The sequence below is a fragment of the Zootoca vivipara genome, chromosome 2 (assembly GCF_965207765.1).
Source record: "Zootoca vivipara chromosome 2, rZooViv2.hap1.1, whole genome shotgun sequence".
NCBI lineage: Eukaryota > Metazoa > Chordata > Lepidosauria > Squamata > Lacertidae > Zootoca > Zootoca vivipara.
The window spans coordinates 20061736-20081387 of NC_142584.1; the positions used below are offsets into that span (position 1 = coordinate 20061736).

The 19652-nt window shown below is 40.5% G+C and overlaps 1 protein-coding gene across 4 annotated transcripts in view; it reads right to left on the minus strand.

Moving 5' to 3' along the window:
• Positions 1-210: 210 nt before the first annotated feature.
• PITPNC1 (phosphatidylinositol transfer protein cytoplasmic 1) overlaps positions 211-19652 on the minus strand; it is a 121301-nt gene continuing 101859 nt past the window's right edge. For all 4 annotated transcript variants that reach the window (XM_088662978.1, XM_088662981.1, XM_088662979.1 and 1 more), the window contains 2 exons: positions 16533-16596; positions 211-7066 (listed from right to left, as the gene is read on the minus strand). In XM_088662978.1, the coding sequence (XP_088519104.1) occupies positions 6807-7066; positions 16533-16596 (324 nt within the window). In that variant the 3' untranslated portion in view covers positions 211-6806. The remainder of the gene's footprint in view (positions 7067-16532; positions 16597-19652) is intronic.

The following is a 19652-nucleotide window of genomic DNA, read 5'->3' on the forward strand; positions in this document are numbered from 1 at the left end:
TAATTGTCACATCTTAGCCATAATTGAGAGACAGCTAAGGGAAAACTTTTTTCATTTATTTTGCAACGTTCAGTAAAGTTTGTATTGCGCCACATATTTCAAGCTTCTGCAGGCTGGATTCGAAGAGGAAAACGTTAAGTATATAAATTAACATTCTTTAATAAGATCTGGATCTCGCTGCACGAATTCACAGGAAAAAAACAGGCAGTCTTGGAAAGAAGATTGCTTGGTAGTTTATTTACAACAGAATGTAAGAAAAACGTGTAAAACGATAATAAATAACTGAAAAGCAACAATTAAGTGGTGTGTATGGAAACTATGATACTCGGATCCTTCTACTTAGCCTTGTATTGTTTTAACTTGGGCCGCTTGGTCCTCCTTTCATGGAACGAGCTTATCTAAACAATGTACTGTAACACTAAACCTACCAGCAAAAAACAATAATATACACAACATTCAAAGTCACAAGGATTGCCACAGAAGTAAAAACTTATTTCCATAAGTAACATTTAAAAATCAGAGGTTGTAATTAAAAGACCATGCTGGCCACACAAACTAGGAGGGTTTTTTTGGGGGGGGGGCAACAGTTAAGAATAGTTGTAGCTTCAAGCCTTTATTGACACATAAAACATCTAAATTAAGGCTGAATAACAGCAAGTTCCTATTGACAAGTTCATTTATCCTCCCCTATTGCATTTACTAGCTGTAGCTGTTACAAAGTGCATATGTTCGATTTATTCTATATGACAGCATGTTTTAAAGTTTTGGTGCAGCAAACCATCCAAAGAAGTGTGAGCAGGATTCAAAATTCTCAGTGGGGCCTTCCTACCTTCTCCTCTCCTCTCCAGCCTTCGGCACTGTCTGAAAATACTGCTTCTGAGGCTCAGGGGCTCTCCAGAAGGAGACTGGATGTGGTGTTTGCATTGGGAGGGAATCAATGAAAAACTTCTGCTCTGCTGATGACTGCTCAAGTTAAAACCACAGAACACTTTTTGTACATTCTCATATTAACAAACCTCTTAAATAGTCTGTTACTCAATGAAACGTCCACTAGACAGAAATCTGGTTAAGAGAAACAGACTGAAGACATTTATTCTGGAGGAGCACCACTCCAGCGGGGAGTTGTGCAGTGAATTATTTTAGGATTACAGCCTGGGAGATGATTAAGTTGCTTATTTCTGCAGATTTACTCAAATAGGCAAGCATAATGGTACAACTAACAGGAATGATGCCTGCTCATCAAAAGGGTGCCGTTGCCTTTTATGGCAGCTCAACCTGTTACTTGGCAAATCCAACATATGCATGCATTATAAAAAAATTCATTCAGTAGCACCTTAAAGACCAACTAAGTTTTTATTTTGGTATGAGCTTTCATGGTCTTTAAGGTGCTACTGAAGGAATTTTTTTATTTTGCTTCGACTCAGACCAACACGGCTACCTACCTGTAACTATATGCATGTATTGTTTCTCTCAGCAAACAGGTAGTGTCGACAACATAGCCTTTAAGCTACTCTGATAAGGGCCCAGTGAAGGTTTCTTGATACAAATATGGGAGGTTTTAAAGATGCATGTGTATATCCTCCACATGTTGTTGCAGGAATGCTAGATTTTTTTGTATCAAGAGTAGAGCCACTCTTACTCAAACTTTTAAGGTGTAGCTTTTTAAAAAGCATACTTCAGTTAATATTTTGCCTGAGTACAATGTCAAGATTGGAACTTTTAAGTCAACAATTTTGGGAGTCTGTATCACAGGTAGGAGAGGTTGATTTGGAAAAAGCGGCAACACACACCTCCTTTTTAGTTCCTCCCTAGTAGTGCTTCAATGTATACAATTTGCCAGTCACAAAAAAGGGCAGGGTCAACGACACCATTGCAATGCCATAGTACTTTAGCTTTGCTGTGCTGCACCACACTTTTAAAAGTGCCAACTAAAACCACATTGTTCCACAAAACAAATAATATAAACACCCACAGCTCTGTCTGTTCCTCACAATCAAACCTTAAAAATATACAAATTTGTACAAAGTAATTCAGACAATTTAGCAGTGAAAACTTTTGTATAAAAGACATATTAGTGCAACAAAAATATGTTAGAAATTTAATTTAGTTATTGTGCTGGAAATATTTTTTAAGCAGTTGTCATAGCATTTGGGGGGGAGATGGAAGGAGGAAATGAAAAGATATTTAATATTTGATAGCCTGATCAAGGCAAAAGCAGTGAGGGAAAACAGAAAATGATTGAGGAGTCCGCCATGACCCATGAAAAGCACAGATATAAGGATGATGTCAGTTCTCCAGAACAGATTTGTATCTGTTCTCCCCCCACCAGTACAAAGAGAGAAAGTAGGAGGCAGGAATGGAATAGGCTAGCCCATCATTGAGACATGCAGCGGAATTAAACATGTATCTTCTTCATTAAGCACCAAATTTAAATAGCATATCTAAGCTGAACAAACGCTTATAGCTACAGTTTTGAAGAGTGGGGAGGTAAAGCAGAAGATTCTATTATTATTTTTTTCCATTGCATGCAATATTGCCTTTCTCTCTGTTTCAGATATGCACTATAAGTAGCATCTTCTTGGAAGGTGTTAATTCATGTACACAAATGCCTCACTCCCCCACCCCAAGTCAAAGTAATGCAACAGGAGAGCAGGAAGTGAGACAGTTAAAACAAACACAATAAAGCAGGGTGTTGTCTTGCCCTACTGATTTGTGCAGAACATTCAAAAAAGGAGATAGAAGAATAGCAACATTTATGTGCAGGCCTACGGAACTTGTCACAATTCAATTGGCAGTAGTGCCACCTGTTTTGTTAGCTACAGCCACATGCTGATTCAGGGTAGATTTATATACAAAAGGTTTCTGATAATATGGAGGGGGTGGGGGAGATATCACAACAGCCAAAGAGAACACCAGGATATTGAGAAAGATTGAAAAAACAATGGACAATAATTGAGAGAAGGCATAAAGCTAAGTGTTAGGTGTATTCAGAACTAGTAGATGGTGTTGGCCTTAGGTTCTTGAAGCTGTCAAACCTACGCACTGCATTCTGTCCTCCCACTCTACTTTTCTACGATTGAAACTACTCTTCTAAAATAACCTTACCATCTACTATTTAATCAAACCACTTAGAAGTTGGAGGGGGATTTAAGTCAGCTACTTTTTCCACACATCATGCTACCATGCTCGATAGAAATATATCCACTATTTTATTTTTTCCATGACTTAAAAGATAGGCAAAAACCCTGAGGTCTGGATCTATATTTCTATTTGCTTCCGACAGCACGTGCATAATCTCACTACAAGTTTATGACACATCCGCCACTTCGCAAGGCCTGGTATAGCTTGGACAGCGTGAGTTACTAAGAACACGGCTAAAGAAAAAGGTGAAGGATTAATTGCAATTTGGAATTAATTATATCCTTAGCCCCTGGACAATTATGGGACAATTATGTCAGGAAACAAAAGGACTCCTAATTTAAGTTGTGATATGGGGAAGCAACTTTAATTCCTGAGATTGAGGGTGATGCTACTGACAGGCCAGAAAGAATTCATCTCTTTCCCAACTGTATGGCAATGTGCAACTGGTACTGTAATTCTCCATGGTTATTGTAGTAAAAAGGACATACTCAAGTGTGGATCAAAAAGTTTATTGTGCAAGCAGAAAGGCACTTCCATTTGCACAAGGGCCTCCCTGCTGATTTCCCAGTCCTGCTGCAGTCCTGTGTCTCCTACACTGTTCTGCAGAGTCCCTCAACCCTTGGGAGTTGAGTTTTGGGGGAGCAGAATGGGCTGTAGTAGGAAAGAGGTGGCAGGAAGGCCCTGTTGAGTGAACCTGTAAATTCTACTTTTCCCTGAAAGAAATTTAGCATGAAAGAAGCAACTCAGGAACTGACATGCTTGCTTTTTTTTGGCTTCTCTAAGAAGCATTAGAAGATCTCTACGTTGCATCATCACATTACTTTTGTGTGCTGTTGCGTGCTCCAAAACTGACTGGGTGGAGACATCTCCATTAGCTTGTTTAAGTTAACTAAATTCTACGAGGTTTCACTTTCCTCTCTGAAGTCAATATGCTGCAGTCACAGGCATTATCTCCAGTTGGCCCACATATTGAAAGCTGAAACTGGGCCTCTTATACCCTTGAGCAGGCCAAAGGCTTACAGGCTGCTCCTAGCTTTCGTTGAAGAGATATAGTTATTTAGAGAATTTTTCCTCCTTTTCAGATTTTTAGTTGGGGCTCTGCATTGCAATATATTATTGCCTTGTTATTTTGAGCATGGGAGATCCTCTCCAAACTAGACATGATCTACTTGCTTTGCATGCAGTGGTAGATTCAGGGGCAGAGTACCTGTTCCCAGATAAATCTCCAGCACCTGTAGGGAGGGTTGATAATGTCCTCTGAAACCTTGGAAAGCAGTTACTGTAGACAATATTAGTAATAGACAATGCTGTCTATTACTGTAGAAAACTAGATGGACCAACGGTCGGACTTAGATAGGACAGCTTTCTTGTTATAGATCTGTTCCCTGTTATAGATCTGTTCCCTATACTCCTGTCTGCTAATTACTTTCAACTCAAGAGAGCTGCATGGGTGGTATTCTTCCCTACCTCTGGTGGATGAACTTCCTACAGAGTTTTTACTTCCCAGGGAATCTTAAAAACATAACAAATCTACGTGGCCTTGTTCACATCCCCAGCTATTGTTACCCATAGTTTGGTGCCAGAATGAAACAGGCCACATACTACCACTTAAAATAATTGTTTGTTTTTGTCTAGACTTAAGGAGGCCCACTGTCACAACACTTAAGAACCCTTGTCTTAAACCGTTTACCTAACCAGCCTTTGCCAAGCTGGTGACCCTCCAGATGTTTTGGACTACAATTCCCATTCGTTCCAGCCAGCATAGTTATACTGGCTTGGGCTGATGCAAGTTTTAGTACAAAACGTCTGGAGGGCACCTTGTTGGCAAAGGCTGCTCCAGTCTGATTAAAGAAACCAATGGCGGCACAATTATACGGTGATCACCAATCAATATGGTAGTAAACCAACTATATACTACCTTAAATCCCCAGTCAGATGTTAGCTTTGTCATCTTACCCTTAAGGTAAGGAGAATTTGGCATGGCACCTCCCACTGTCTCCTTATAGTGACCTGCTTTCAGACTTTTCACCAGTCAGCAGCTTATCTTCTCCCTAACATATACTCTTTCTCCTCCTCCCTGCTGTTTCTTCCGGCAAGTGTTGGGAGCTATAGACAAGCAAGGCCGTGGGTAGGCTGGTTATAGCTTTTTTTAAAAGCATACGGGATTGACACACAATATAAAAGGGGAAGGGAGGGAAGCTAGTAAGCTGAAGAGATTGCCTCTTCTCTTTGCCTCCCTGGTGTTTTCCACATCTCTCTCTCTTTCAAGGTTGTTCCCTAAAATAATGTAGCCTTATTCAGGCATTATGTCTGTACAGGAAATGTCAGCATGTATAGGGGGGCCCACATGCACCCACTCTGTCCCTGCATGTACTCACCCTGCCATACCATTCCCAAACTTCTCGCATTGAGTAGAAGAGGTGTGATCTACCTGTGTTTGTATGATGAAGCAGGGTTTCTAACTGGCTTCTACTTGTACTCAAGTGATCCTCCTTAAGACCTTCCCTCTTCAACATTGGAAGGCAGAGAAAAAGTGGGATAGGGATGGGACACTGGGCAGTATGTCAGGTCACATGCACCCCAACACAGGTCATTTCCTGTTCAGGCAAGACACCTGACTAGGGCTTCTGTTTCTCACAGCTAAGGAGAAGAAAGTGGGTTGACGGCAACCCGCCATAGAATGGCATCCATCACATCAGTTGCTGACCATTCTTGTGGGTCATTGGCAGAATGGGAAACTTTATAGCCTAGAATAGCTTAACACCTGCTCACAGTGCAGTAGAAAACTGATTGAATGTTATCTTTCATTTTTAAAAGGATTTTACATTGGGTGTTTTGGCTGGTTTCATAGGAATTCTGAGGGCTTGAAATAAATCACTGAACTATTCAACTGCTTGTGTTCCCATCTCGCTCTCTGCAATGACACTCCCAAATACCAACACAGAAAAGCTATACAGCACACCATAAAAAGGAGTCACAAATTTTGTGCAAGATACAAATAGTTCAAGGGTCTAAAAATAAGTATAATGAATTACAACCAGAGCTCACTGGTTCTTTAGTTTTGAAGAACTTAAAGTGTGCATTAGCTGCACTCCAAATCCTGAGTTGTATTCAGTAAAACAAGAATCTGAATAATTACTGTTGGTATTCAAGTGTTTCTCAGTGAATAGCAGTTCAAAGGTTTACTTTAAGGTGCACTTGGCCTGAGAGTAAAAAGGATTTTAGAAATTGAGATATAATGGCTTGAAATGAGAAATGACATTTGAAACTGTCCCTCAATAGTCCCTCATTCTCTCAAGATGTCCTTGCCATCTTTATTAAATCCATATAGCATCTCCAGTCATAAATACCGTTATGCTATATATGAGAATATCTTTTGTTTACTACAGTTGCTGTGTAGAGACTGACTTTTGCTTTTGCAAGCTTGTTTCATTTTGTGTTGATAACAACATCTGTCATATGGCTTAGAGCTGTAATCTAGGAATCGGAGCATATGAACTATGTTCTTGCATGCACTTAGCTAACTAGTTTAAGGGACAAGCCTGATGGGGAAGGGGGAAAGGTCATACTTCCAGATCAGTAAATTTTGTTTACACAAAACAACAACCATGAGCTTTGCAAATGCTATTCTTTCAGTCATGGCTTGTCATGAAAACATGCTGGGTTTAGAGAGCTTTTTTGTCTGGATCTGGAAGCGTAAGAGTTTCTGGGGCAGATTTTTTCCGTTGCCGGTCTTTGGGAACTGCTAGAAATTCAGGCGCCTCTGTGGAGAGAGGTGTAGATGGAGCACTAGAAGGAGCACTGCGGATTGAAGAAGGGAGGGAGACATTAGAGATCGATATTGCAGGAGGGAAGATCCCAATTTTCTTGTTGGTGGCTTCCTGAGTTGCTCGTTCAAATTCCCGAACTTCATCCATAGTCATGTCTTCAATGAGAAGAAAAGGAAGAAAGACAAATTAATGTTAGAACCACTGCACATGTTTGTTCCAGTTTTTTTTAAAGATGCTAGTCTGCATGACCATTGTTATTCCAGTGCATTAGAACTCGAAAGGGAAGGAAAGCTATTGCCAGGAAATTTCACAACTGGCAACTGAAATTTCAGGAGGCACATTTCAGGCACCATTCATATCATTCTTGGAGCTGCCAACACTTAAAGGTAATTCCTCACATTGATACCAAAATTTAGGTGTATGTTTCTATTAATTTTGGGCAATTCCATTGTTTATATTCTTGTCTGTCCTTGCTCCAACATGGGCAGAATTCACATATAAATGGAAGATGCAGCAGGCTTCGAATTCAAGCCCAGCGCAAGCAAACCATTGCTTCTCTTATAGCTATTTCCATCTAGTGAACTGATATTAAAAAGTTATTTTTGCAAATAGAGGCCCAAGATAGGCCTTGATGGTTACTTTATAAAAACAACTGATCATGTGAACATCATAGATACGCTACACTGAATAGCATGCTATCTTTAATTCTGGTGCAGATGTTTAAGATCAGATGGTCAGACAACTCTAATTTTCTATGTTACCAGCTAAGCTTTGTCATTGAACCATTTCCATTTTTATTTGCGTGACACACTGCATCTATTTCCAAAGAACATGTCATTTAAGATACATAGAAGACACTATTTTATCAATAATGTTTTACCTAATAGGTGCAGACTTCATTAAAGTCAGTCTGAAAGCTGGTGGTTTTAAAAGGAGAATATAAATCACTTCATTCATTGCTCCAGCTGTATATGGATTGCACCACTTCAAATTGGAGGTGGAAGCTCACGAGATTAAAAATTCTTTCATATAAAACAAACCTCCACAAAATGCCATAGATTCCAAGGAGAACAATTTTAGCAGATCATGATAATCTTCACCCTGAAGTAGTTTATCAGGCGAGTCCCCACCACCTTGGCCCCATTTTCAGTATCTCAACTATCTCATAAGCACTAGGCTTAGGTAACATCATCATCATCATCATTACTACTACTACTACTACTACTGCTACTGCTACTACTACCTTCCTTTTCAAAGGGGCATGAAAGTGTCTATACAATGCCCTGTACATAGCATATTCATACAGAAAATTAATTAGATCATGACCACCAAAAAGAAGCTGAGATTATTATGAATGAAACGACGAGAATCCTTTTTCCACCTCTGTTTAAGTTTGTTCCTTAATGAACTGTTAAAAAACACTCAAACCAAGGTAATACAGAGTTGAAAGGAAACTTGGAAGTCCACCTGGTCTATCCAGTTACATGGTAAATAATCTCAGTAACAACAGATGATTCATTTGAGACCTGCTTTAAGGGTGCTTCCAGAGAGGGGCAATATACTGCCAGTGGATGGTTCAGGTTTGATTTTCCCATGTGCGCAATTGGCAAATGAGTGGACAGATTTTGACGGAATGTGTCTGGAGGTTTTTACTACCCTATCCATCAGTATACCTGCCCATGGAGATCCAGAAAATTAAAACCACAGGAACAGCACGAGAGCAAATGTTACCAGCCTTAGTTAGCATGTTTCACAACGGACAGCATGGAGGGTTATGTGTGTTGAATCATAGACTTCTAGAGTTGGAAGGGACCCCAAGAGTCATCTAGTCCAGTCCCCTGCAATGCAGGAATCTCAGCTAAAGCATCCATGACAGATGGCCCTCCAACCTCTGCTTAAAAACCACCAAGGAAGGGGGTGTATCCATTTCAATTTGGTTATGTTTGTTTTTTAACACACAGGCTCATATCATTTGGGAAGCTGTAAATAAAGTGGCTAGGGACGCAGGTGGTGCTGTGGTCTAAACCACTGAGCCTCTTGGGCTTGCCGATCAGAAGGTCAGTGGTTTGAATCCCTACGACGGGCTGAGCTCCCATTGCTCAGTCCCTGCTCCTGCCAACGTAGTAGTTCAAAAGCACGCCAAAAAGTGCAAGCAGATAAATAGGTACTGCTCTGGTGGGAAGGTAAATGGCATTTCCGTGCGCTGCTCTGCTTTGTTGTGGGGGAGGAAGAGAAAGGAGATTGTTAGCTGCTTTGAGACTCCTTAGGGTAGTGATAAAGTGGGATATCAAATCCAAACTCTTCTTCTTCTTCTTCTTTAGTCATGCTGGCCACGTGACCCGGAAAAACTGTCTGCGGACAAACGCCGGCTCCCTCCTGTAAAGTGAGATGAGTCTGCGACTGGACTTACCTCGTCAGGGGTCCTTTACCTTTTTAAACAAAATGGCTAGGCTAGGAAGGAGAAGTGCAGTGCTAAATGCTATCCACTGAAACATCACCACACCTATGACAAACCAACCACCAGACCAAATGTGCTAATGAGCTTCTACACCAGCATTATTTGCATATATATATTTTACTTGTTGGATATTCCACACTAAAGTGGAAGCCAGATTAAATGTAAAAAAGCAAAAGGAAAAAAAGTATGAGCTGGAATTTTGATGATGTCATAAGGACACTGGGGAAAAAATCATGCACATGACCAGCACCAATTCCACAATAAACCCCTGTCTGGAAGCACCCTAAGTCAGAAGAAGCTGTGTTTGAGAAAACATTCCAGTCTTGGTTTCATTCCAGTGATGAACCTGTTAAGAATCCAGCTAGTGAGTTCAAACCTGAAGGAATTACACTGCTGAAAAAAATGGCTGATGCAAAGCACGTGCAACCAGGCCATAGAACATGTCCTTCTTTTCACAGTGAAAGGCTTTGGGTTTTCATTCACAAATTAATAAAATACCAGTTAGACACGGCTGCGCAGCTCCACCAGAGGGCAGAATTACTTCACCGTAAATAAAGTTTTCCCTCCTAGAAAATTCCAAAGCACAATTCTTTCTGGTTATTTCCCCTCTACAGATACAAAATTCAAGATGGGTTCAGCAAAAGGTCACCTGAGATTTGCATGCCTCGAATCCAGGTTGCTGTTTTAAATACTAGCAAAGGGTTTGTTTATTCAATGCAAAACCCAGCTTGGTTTCAGTTTCAGCTTTTCTTCAATGAAATGGACACACATGAAGGAAACTCAGAGCTTGCCCACATTTGAGCATTATGTAGCGGTCAATCCACTCAAAATAGACCAGACTAGGCCATATCCATACATATCTGAATTTGAATACGAGGAGCAATTCATTCTTTTTTATTCATACCAGTAGTCACTCCCTTTTGTGTTTGCCCCCACCTTCTAATTTTATTCTATTGATTATATTATGTCGATTAAGTACCAGGGCACAGATAGCTGCAAGCACACCTCTCTCTTTTTAATTCCCCCACCCAGGAAATGTGCATAAGCACAAAGGCAATTGTAAATGCTCAGCACATACCTTTATTTAGTGCAAATCTGAGGGATCAAAAGAAAAAAAACCAAAGCTACACTCCTCTGTCCAGGAACATGCTAGACATGCTAGTTATGAAAGGTAAAGGTAAAGGGACCCCTGACCATTAGGTCCAGTCATGACCGAGTCTGGGGTTGCGCGCTCATCTCACATTATTGGCTGAGGGAGCTGGCGTACAGCTTCCGGGCCATGTGGCCAGCATGACTAAGCCGCTTCTGGCGAACCTGAGCATGCTGGAAAAGAAACAAAAGCCAGTCTAAATTCTCAGCGCATACTTTTCAGATTGCTGCACAGCTATCTGGTGCAGAATTTTTTTATGTGGTTTGTGCAGTTTTCTGATTTTGTACACATCTGATGGATCAATATATATATTATGGCTATGTTCTTATTGTTAGCATGGCCAGAAAATAAATGAAAGCATTAAGGAAATAGTAGCCATGGAGTGGCAGAAAGTAAGAATTGATCCACACAGGTCAAACCACCAAAACAAATTGTCTGCAACCCCAAATGGAGTGGTAGGGAACCTGGTTTCCCCCACCTTACTGGATTATCCCCAGATCTGGTAAACCTGAAATTACAGGAGAAAAGCATTGAGTGGTGTTTTTGAGGGTAATGTCATGTGGATTATGGAAATTTAAATGGGAATACAAGCACACAATAAACTCCAGTGTGGACAAGCCCGAAGAGAAGCTGAAACAGGGTACAACCGCCACCCAATTAATTATAAGCAGCACTGCTCCCAAGCAAAAGCTCTTTTGAAAAGACCTCTGTTATAGTCAAATGCCTCAAGGCCTATCAGCAGGCTAGACAACCTTCTATTTAACTTTAGCTACTCATCACTTCTATGGGAAGGATATTGGTAAAAGACTAGGAGAGTGCAGATTGCACTGGTATCAATATTATGAGGCTGCTAGAATCACTTCATATTAATGGCAAAACTGACACCCAAACACATGATAGGCAAAAGGCAGCAGAGTGGGAATTGAAGATGTGGCAGAGTCCCATGGGAATGGAAATCTGTGATCATAACAGTTGAGAGCGGTGCTGAGCAGCTACACCGTGCTATAATTCGCACTATCAATTGGGCTGCTGATGGGAGTAGGCGTTCGTTTGCCTGTTTCTCAAAGCAAGTATTTCACTCACTTGAGATAATTGCCCCAGCTCTGTTCTCTTCTTTTTGCTGATTGATTAATGAGCAGTCACGTGACTTTGAATCAATCAAACCGAAGCTCAGCACACCGCTCAGGAGATCTCTCGTGCCCAAACTTCCCCAATAATTTTAGTGGAGGGAGACCATACTTGCGCACAAAAACATACCCAGTATGTTCTGGAGAAAAGTGCTGGCTCTGCGTTGCCTGGTTCTGACCTAACAGACCACCAACTTTGGTGGAAAGCAGAGCTCCATTTATTGGCACAGGGAACTGGGATGTAAATCTGCCACCTGGTGCGCCCAATTTCTAACCTAAAAATTTCATTTTCCACTGGAAGTAGATATCCACATCTGAAGTTAAAACAGGCATACCCCAAAACAGGAGCTGCAACACAGATCTCTCCAGACTGTAAGCCTGGCTTCACACTGTGTTCACAATACCAGAGACAGATGTAACAAACAAAGCAAATGCTGAGTCAGTTCACGGCCATGTACGCCTTTTTAAAAGTGTGCAGTATTTGTTGCCTGCCTTAAAACACACACATGCAACAGTCCATCTTTTGAAAATATTAGGGGAAAGCTGCTTAGAAGAGGGAGCGAGAAGTGGTCTTGTGGCATCATAGGGAGTTACACAATCAGGGCTGTGCATAGCTGTCTCAGAACTCGATTTTTAAGATAAGATTGTACATTTGGGGTGGGGAAATGTGCTTGAGGATATTTCTACAGCAGGCTCACCACTCAAATTTTATCTGAGCCTTCTAATTCTCCACTGGGAAAATGGTGCAAAGAAGGAAATCAAGGTGAGCCTTTGCACTGATCAAGTCTGGTTCCACAGAAATCATTGTCATGCAAAATCTGACCACTTGTGTTCTTTCTTTTTTGCTCTAGCAGAGGGTGGGCAATATTTTTAAAGAGGCTACATACACTTCCTTTGGCATGGCTCTCTATTTCACCCACAGGAGATGAATGTTGATCGCAAACTTTAATGTTGGTTTTTTCATGCATATTTTTCTCATATTCTCGAACATCCTCCATAGTCATATCTGAAAAAAGTTCAAGATGTTGGGTTTTTTCCTCTATTAATTCAATCCAGGCTTGAATGAAAGGGAAGAGTCTAGGGAGAATTATCTTTCTAGCAAAAGCCAAAAAGCAGAAGCCGGCTAGCTTTATGAGGATTCATAATAAAGATTGTTAAGTTAAACCAGCCAAGGAAGGTATAAGAAGGTTGAGTTAAGGGATAATTGCAGAATGGGGGTGCTTGGAAGCTGGGATGTTTTTGTCAAGTGAGGCTGGCAGGAAGGTGTGGGGGACAGGCTTTGCTAGAGGCAAACATCTTCTAAAATAAATTTAGAAGATTTCCTGGAAAAAAGAGGAAGGATTAAGGAACAGCACAAGAGTTTACTTACCTTGTCAGAGACATGCCAGGAAAATTCTACATTATGTATAATGATACATGATTTACAAAAAAAGTAGCTTCATTGTTTTAACACTACACAGCTCAGCTTTGAGAGATTATGGGTTTTTGGGTTTCAACAATTTGTATAGTGCTTAATCATAGTCAACCCTACGCAGGGTAGTGAAGGACTGCAGAAAGTACCTATGAATAGTGAAAGGATCCAGACACTTTGAAAAGTAAATCCAAACAAACATTTGCTTTGTAGAGCTACCCAAGAAAGTCATACGCAAACCGGGGTCCACTGGGATGTGTGTATACTGAAGGCATTTCAAAGTTTTACAGGAGCTCCACTGTGAAGTGGCTACCTTCACAGATCTTACATTATACTACAGGGATAGGCAGACCTCAGTCTTGTTGGATCTACTTAGTAATTTCATTAGACAAAATATCTGCCAATGACACCCAGCAGCAAAGGACTCTCAGTTAGATTTTTTGAAGGGGGTGATCCTGAGCACATTCTGAGCCCTGGAATTGGATTTCAGTACCAAAAATGAACTGAACTCACAGTCCTTTCATACAAATACTCCTGATTGGCTTTGTTTGTTTCAGTGGCCTACTTCAGGTGACAAAATTCATTTTGGTGTTCCAATTTTTTTTAATTAAAAAAAAAGGGTATAAGAAACCGTGGCCGATGTAGTGCCAATTCACCGGAGATCTACTGTGTAGATTGTAGTCCTAACAATACGCTGTATCACCACTGGCATGAGCCATGGATTATCATATTTTAATATTACTGTACTTAGAATGAAGGAGCACTAAAGCGTTGATTAAAGAAGCTTATAAGCAATGAAAATTGCAAGATCAAAAGCACTTTAGCCGGGCAAAGTACATGCTCTTCATTAGCAGCACTTCAGTTAATAATGAAATACTGTTGTCTTAGCAATGTTAATTGCATATTAAGATGAAACCCTAAGCTTATTTATCTGGAAATAAAAACCATTGAAATAATGAAAATACTTCCAAATGAACAAGTTTAGGATTGAGGTTGAGAGGGCAGTGCAACAAAATCCACATTTTTAGAATAAGCAAAATCCCAGTGCATTAGCCCACTGAATGCTTGATACCATTGACTGATATACACCTTATAAATATCTAGCTTTAAACACATACCAAATATTGAGCTCTGGTGACCAATTAATCATTCCTTGAAATGAAGCTTTCCTTTATTTTACTTCTGCAGCAAAATTTTAAAAAGCCCCAAGCATTTAAAACATGCTAATTATTTGAAATAATTTGCCATTATCCTGCACCAGCAGTTTAGGCCCAGGTTTGCTGGAGAAATTATTATTATTAAAATTTGTATACTGCCCTTCATCTGAAGATCACAACATAAAAATACAAAATGAATACAATAGAAGGCTATTCACTCACTGCTGTGCTCCTGGTTCAAAAAGGTTACATATATTTTATTTTATTTTTGAGGGGCAACGTTTCCCTTATGCAGGATGCCACTAGCATCCTATTCTGCTTCAGCAGCATGATGTACAAAGATAATGAAGAGAAGGGAAGCCTAGTTATTGGGCATAGGTAGGAATGGGAGAGCCTTTTATGAAAAATAAATATTTGGGGGCATGCTTCGAGAGTGAATATGCAATAAAATGGATGGACATAAAATGGCATGGTGTTGCTGCGGAAAGTGGGTGGCTTTGTACTATATATCACAGTCTTTTGTGGATAAGAACATATTCGTGTATTAAAGTTATTTTTTTTGTCCATGAAAGCTGTTCTAGACCTTCCTGAACATTATTCAATAGATGCACACAGGCAAACCACATCTATCACAGTGGCTCTGAGGTTTTTCCTGGGGGTCTGGTTTCATCTGCATGAAGCACGAAAAAAACTAAGAAACCGAGTTTATCTACTGTGGGTGATGACTATAATACTGTCCCAAGTGCCTGAAAATCTGTCAGATGTGCACAAAGCTGTTAGAAAGGGTTGACAAAATCCCCTTACAGTGCCAATCTAATAGTAGGTGCAGGGCCAAGAGACTACTTGAATTCAAGTTATCGTAATTGCACCATTCCTCAACCCACTTTCCTAAGAATTGATGCTGCATAGCAGTTCCTTCTCGCAGTATTACTGTCACATTGAATGCCTGTGCAGACGCTAACTTGTAGAACTGTACCAATGAATGCTTCACCTAAACCTGTAGAACAATTCTGCTGTCCTTTCTGAAAACATTAATATTATATTCATAATGAAAACATTACTATTGTATTAATAATACAATGGCACATGGAAAATGAAGCAAGCTGAAATACCAGAAATCCTTTATGGTGGGAAACAGTTTTACATAGCTCAGATGGAACGGTGGGACAACATGGTTAAAAATAATGGTTTAGAAACAGGGAGCTGCAGAATTAACTTGATTTGTTGTTGTTTTCTCCATAGAGGAAATGTTCTCAAGGCATAGGATGGACAGTTAGGGTTGGGCTAGTTCTAATAACCCTTCACCTTTCTATCTTTGTGTTAATTACGGTACCCAACGAAGGCTGACGGCACTAATCCTCGTTCTGACACTTACTTTTCCTTTGATCGAGTCACCTAATCATTCCTGTTCACTTTTCCATCTGTAAAATGCAGGTAATAATCCTTATTTCACAGACTGCTAGGGTGAACTGTGCTTTGAAGATTGAACTTGTTAAGCTCTATTGTCGTCCAAGCCCCTTCTAGATTTTCTTCCTCCTGCTACTATATTTGCAGTAGTTTTTTGGGGGGTGGTGGTGGTGGTGATTCAGTTGTATACTTATCTTTCTGTAGCTTACTTGCATTTTTTTATTTTTAACCAAAACTCTGTAGGCTTACTTGTATTTAATTGGGTAAACCTGAAAATTAAGGTCTTAGGACAGCTTTACACAAGACTATCACCCAAAATGAATATACAGATAATGTATATACACATTAGCAGGTGACAAATGCATATCATGAGTGATATCCAATATTAGTTGCATTTAGGGTAGATTCCTTAAAATTAATGGATTTAAGTAACATAAGCCTATTCACATAATGCCAGCATATCTCTATTTCCTTATGTATGAATGTTTTTAAATAATACTGAACCACATTGCTGCAAGACTGTAACCACAACTGTCAATTCTGTATACATTCCAAGTAACAAAAAGTGGCTGGATTAAAACCACACTCTTTAAATTTTAAAGAGCATGCCCTGGTCCCTTTTTTAAAAAAGTCCTTCTGCCACATTGGCTATGAAGGATACATTCTGTGTGAGCTCTGTATAAGGCTGCAAATCCCATACCATCTACCTGGGAATAAGCCCCACTGAACTCAGTGAAACTTACATCTCACTAGACGTGTATAAGATTGCACCGAAAGAAACGCAAAATCTGTCCTTTGTGATGGCTGCCTTAGCAAGACTACCAGAGCAGGAAAAAAGCATTGCATGCAGTTAATAAGGCCTTAGATAATCCTTTTGTCCATGTGAGCTTATTTTTGAAAATATGACTTACCATACCACTCATCCACCCATGTAAAAGCCTGTCGGTGGCCAATCAGCAATATATCTCTGACCACCTGTAAATCAGAACAAGGGTTAAAGACGTCTCTGAAAACAAACAAACAAACAAACAAACAAACAAACAAACAGGAATAGCATCATACAAGAGGTATGCACTAGATTGGAGGTGGGGAACATTTGGCTCTCTAGATATTGCTGGCCTGCTACCCACTTCACCCCTGAACACTGACATTGCTGACGGAGCTGATGTGAGTTGGAGTCCAACAACATCTGGAGGGCCACAGATACACCCCCCCACACACACACAACACGTTATGTTGCTGCTGAAAGAATTGCACTGGGTTCGATTACCTCCTGAGCTAAATTCAAGTTACAGTGGTACCTCGACATACGAAGGCGATCCGTTCCGCTGCGCTCTTCGTAAGTCGAACCCTTTGGTTGTCGAAGCAGCCATTTTGCGCATGCAGGCGCCGACCACGCACGGGGCGAAAAAACTTCCGGGTTTGCCGACTTCGTAAGTCGAAACCTTCGGAAGTCGAGGCATTCGGATGTCGAGGTACAACTGTACTGTTTCTGGTGAATACAGTATGGGACCAGGCTAAGTAAAAGAACCAATCACCCTTTACACACCCAACTGATCACTGTGCTCTGCAGGAGAGGGACACCTGCATTATCATCTTGTTAGATCTGTTCTGCACAATATAGGAATTTGGTTTTCAGCGTGGCAGCACCTACCTTTTGAAACTCCCTCCCATCACACATCAGATAGTCTCCTTTGCCTTTCTGATGCCTACTGAAGACCTTCCTTTTTCAACAAGCCTTTTAAAATGATAATCTTTTATCCCAGTCTTTATATATCTTGGAATGAAGTTAACAATCAAAACAATTAAAGGGGATTCCATATAGGCGATGACCATCTTGTGCGTGTCCAACTGGCGCATGGCCACTGACACACGGGTCCTTTTGGACTCGGAAGAGGGCAGAACGGTGGCCGCTAGCAGAAACCCCATGTAAAATGGTTGCCACCCGTATACGCAAACATTTCCACATATCAAAACAATATTATGTTAAAAATAATGATTTTACTGTAAAATCACTTCAAGATATTTTACGGGAAGTGATGTTATAAATCGATAAATTAATGCATAAAATAAATCTAACACCATCCAAATGGAGCCTCCATGCCAATCTAAACATAATGGCACATTTAAAAAATTATGGTTTCCCTGTTTCCCAAATACAAGCAGAAAAAGCCACTGCTAATTTGGTAATGCCCATTTGTTGAAAAGTGCACATACAAACAGTGCAACGAAAACTGTGCCAGGCAGCAGAAAACCAGTCAGACTGATTTGTGATGATGACACAAGTAGGGTTGCCAGAATCAATAGAGGACAGAACTTCTGTGCCTTTAATTGCCCTGCTCTCTTTTGAGTCTGGAAACCTTAAAGAGAAACCAGCAGACCCTTTGTTTAATTTCCAAGCAAAGGGTCTGCTGGTTTCTCTTTAAGGTTTCCAGACTCAAAAGAGAGCAGGGCAATTAAAGGCAGAGAAGTCCTGTCCTCCATTGAGTTTGGCAACCCTAGACACAAGTAGGAAGAGGTGCAACAAATAGCCAGATTTTCAGCAGCTGGGCTAATGATATTCACATGGCTTTCATTTTAAAACTGATTATGTCCATTCCATATATGACAGGCCAGTGCCCTTCAAAAATTATATCCTATCCCAAGTGTTGGGCATTTCCCAGGGGAAAGAAAAGTAGAACAGCTTGTACTTTAGGGAAACAGAATGACAGTGTGTACCATAAAGAGATGATTTACTAAACTTTTCTATCTGCAGCAAAATGATCCCAAGCAAGCACAAAGGAGAAACAGCACAGAGAGAATACCTATTTGGGAGTTATTTTCCCCTTTTGTCATGCACAGATAGGAGGGACTCTGCAGTTAAACACCTGGTTCACCATCTATTTATTTTATGTAAGTTTCACACAAAAACAGTTTTAAATATTACAACAAATTTACAAAATAAAGGACACTGAAATGTATAACTTCTTCACCTATTGCTATGTTGTATTCTGCAGTTTGGATCAATGCAGAGAGTATTGAGGACACTGAAAAACACCCAGAATCAGTTCTGAATTATGGGCCTGAAGGGCAAAAAGATTACAGACTAGCATCAAGGGTATACAGCTTGAGGCAGAAATCAACCCAGTGTGGTTTAGTGGTTAGAATGTGGTGCCTCCCAGACGGTGTCATATTACATTCCCATCATCACTGACCATTGGTAATGCTGGCTAAGGATTCTGGAAGTTGGAGCCCAATAAAATCTGGTGGGCACCATGTTGGCTAAACCTGGATTTAGAAAGGTTTAATTCAGGGGGAATTCAGGATCAAATTTCTACCCAGCCATAAAGCTCACTGGGTGACCTTGGGCCTGTCAGTAGTTCTCTACCTAACCTAGTTCACAGAGGAGGCATTGCTACTTCTACTAAAGTTTGGAAGACAACTCACCACCTTGATTCTAAGCCCAATAACTGACCCTTTTTCTGAGCATGGATGGGATTTGGGGTCTTGAATTTGTAAAGGATTGCTAAAGATGTGGCTTGCAGCTAGAACATTCCCCAATGAGCTGTGCCAGCATACTTTGGTAGCTCTCGTGCACTGGTTGATTATAACCTATGGGAGATAGAACATGCAAAGCTTGCACATTATGTGCAATTAGAAAGTGAAGATCAACTCTGTGTTGCTAGGTTGGGAGTGGGGGGATTATTCCTGACCTTGCATGAAAGTACATGGAACTGAGGATATGGCACCATGCCATTTCTTGCTACATGACTCATAAACCTACAGCATGTGCAATTTTCTGTCTCTTGGAATCCCAGGAACATCCTAAAGTTTGAAATTGTCAGCTTCTCCCACCATCCCCCAATATGCTTGTATCAAATTTCCATGGGAAAGATAAGCTTTTAGCCAAATCAGTTGGCTACATGCAGCACTGTGCTAAAGGTTCTTCTTTCAAACAGTACATATTTCTGCTTCAAAACAAAAACTACATACAGGGAATGACCAGTGTGTGTGTGTGTGTGTGTGTGTGTGTGTGTGTGTGTGTTCAAAGC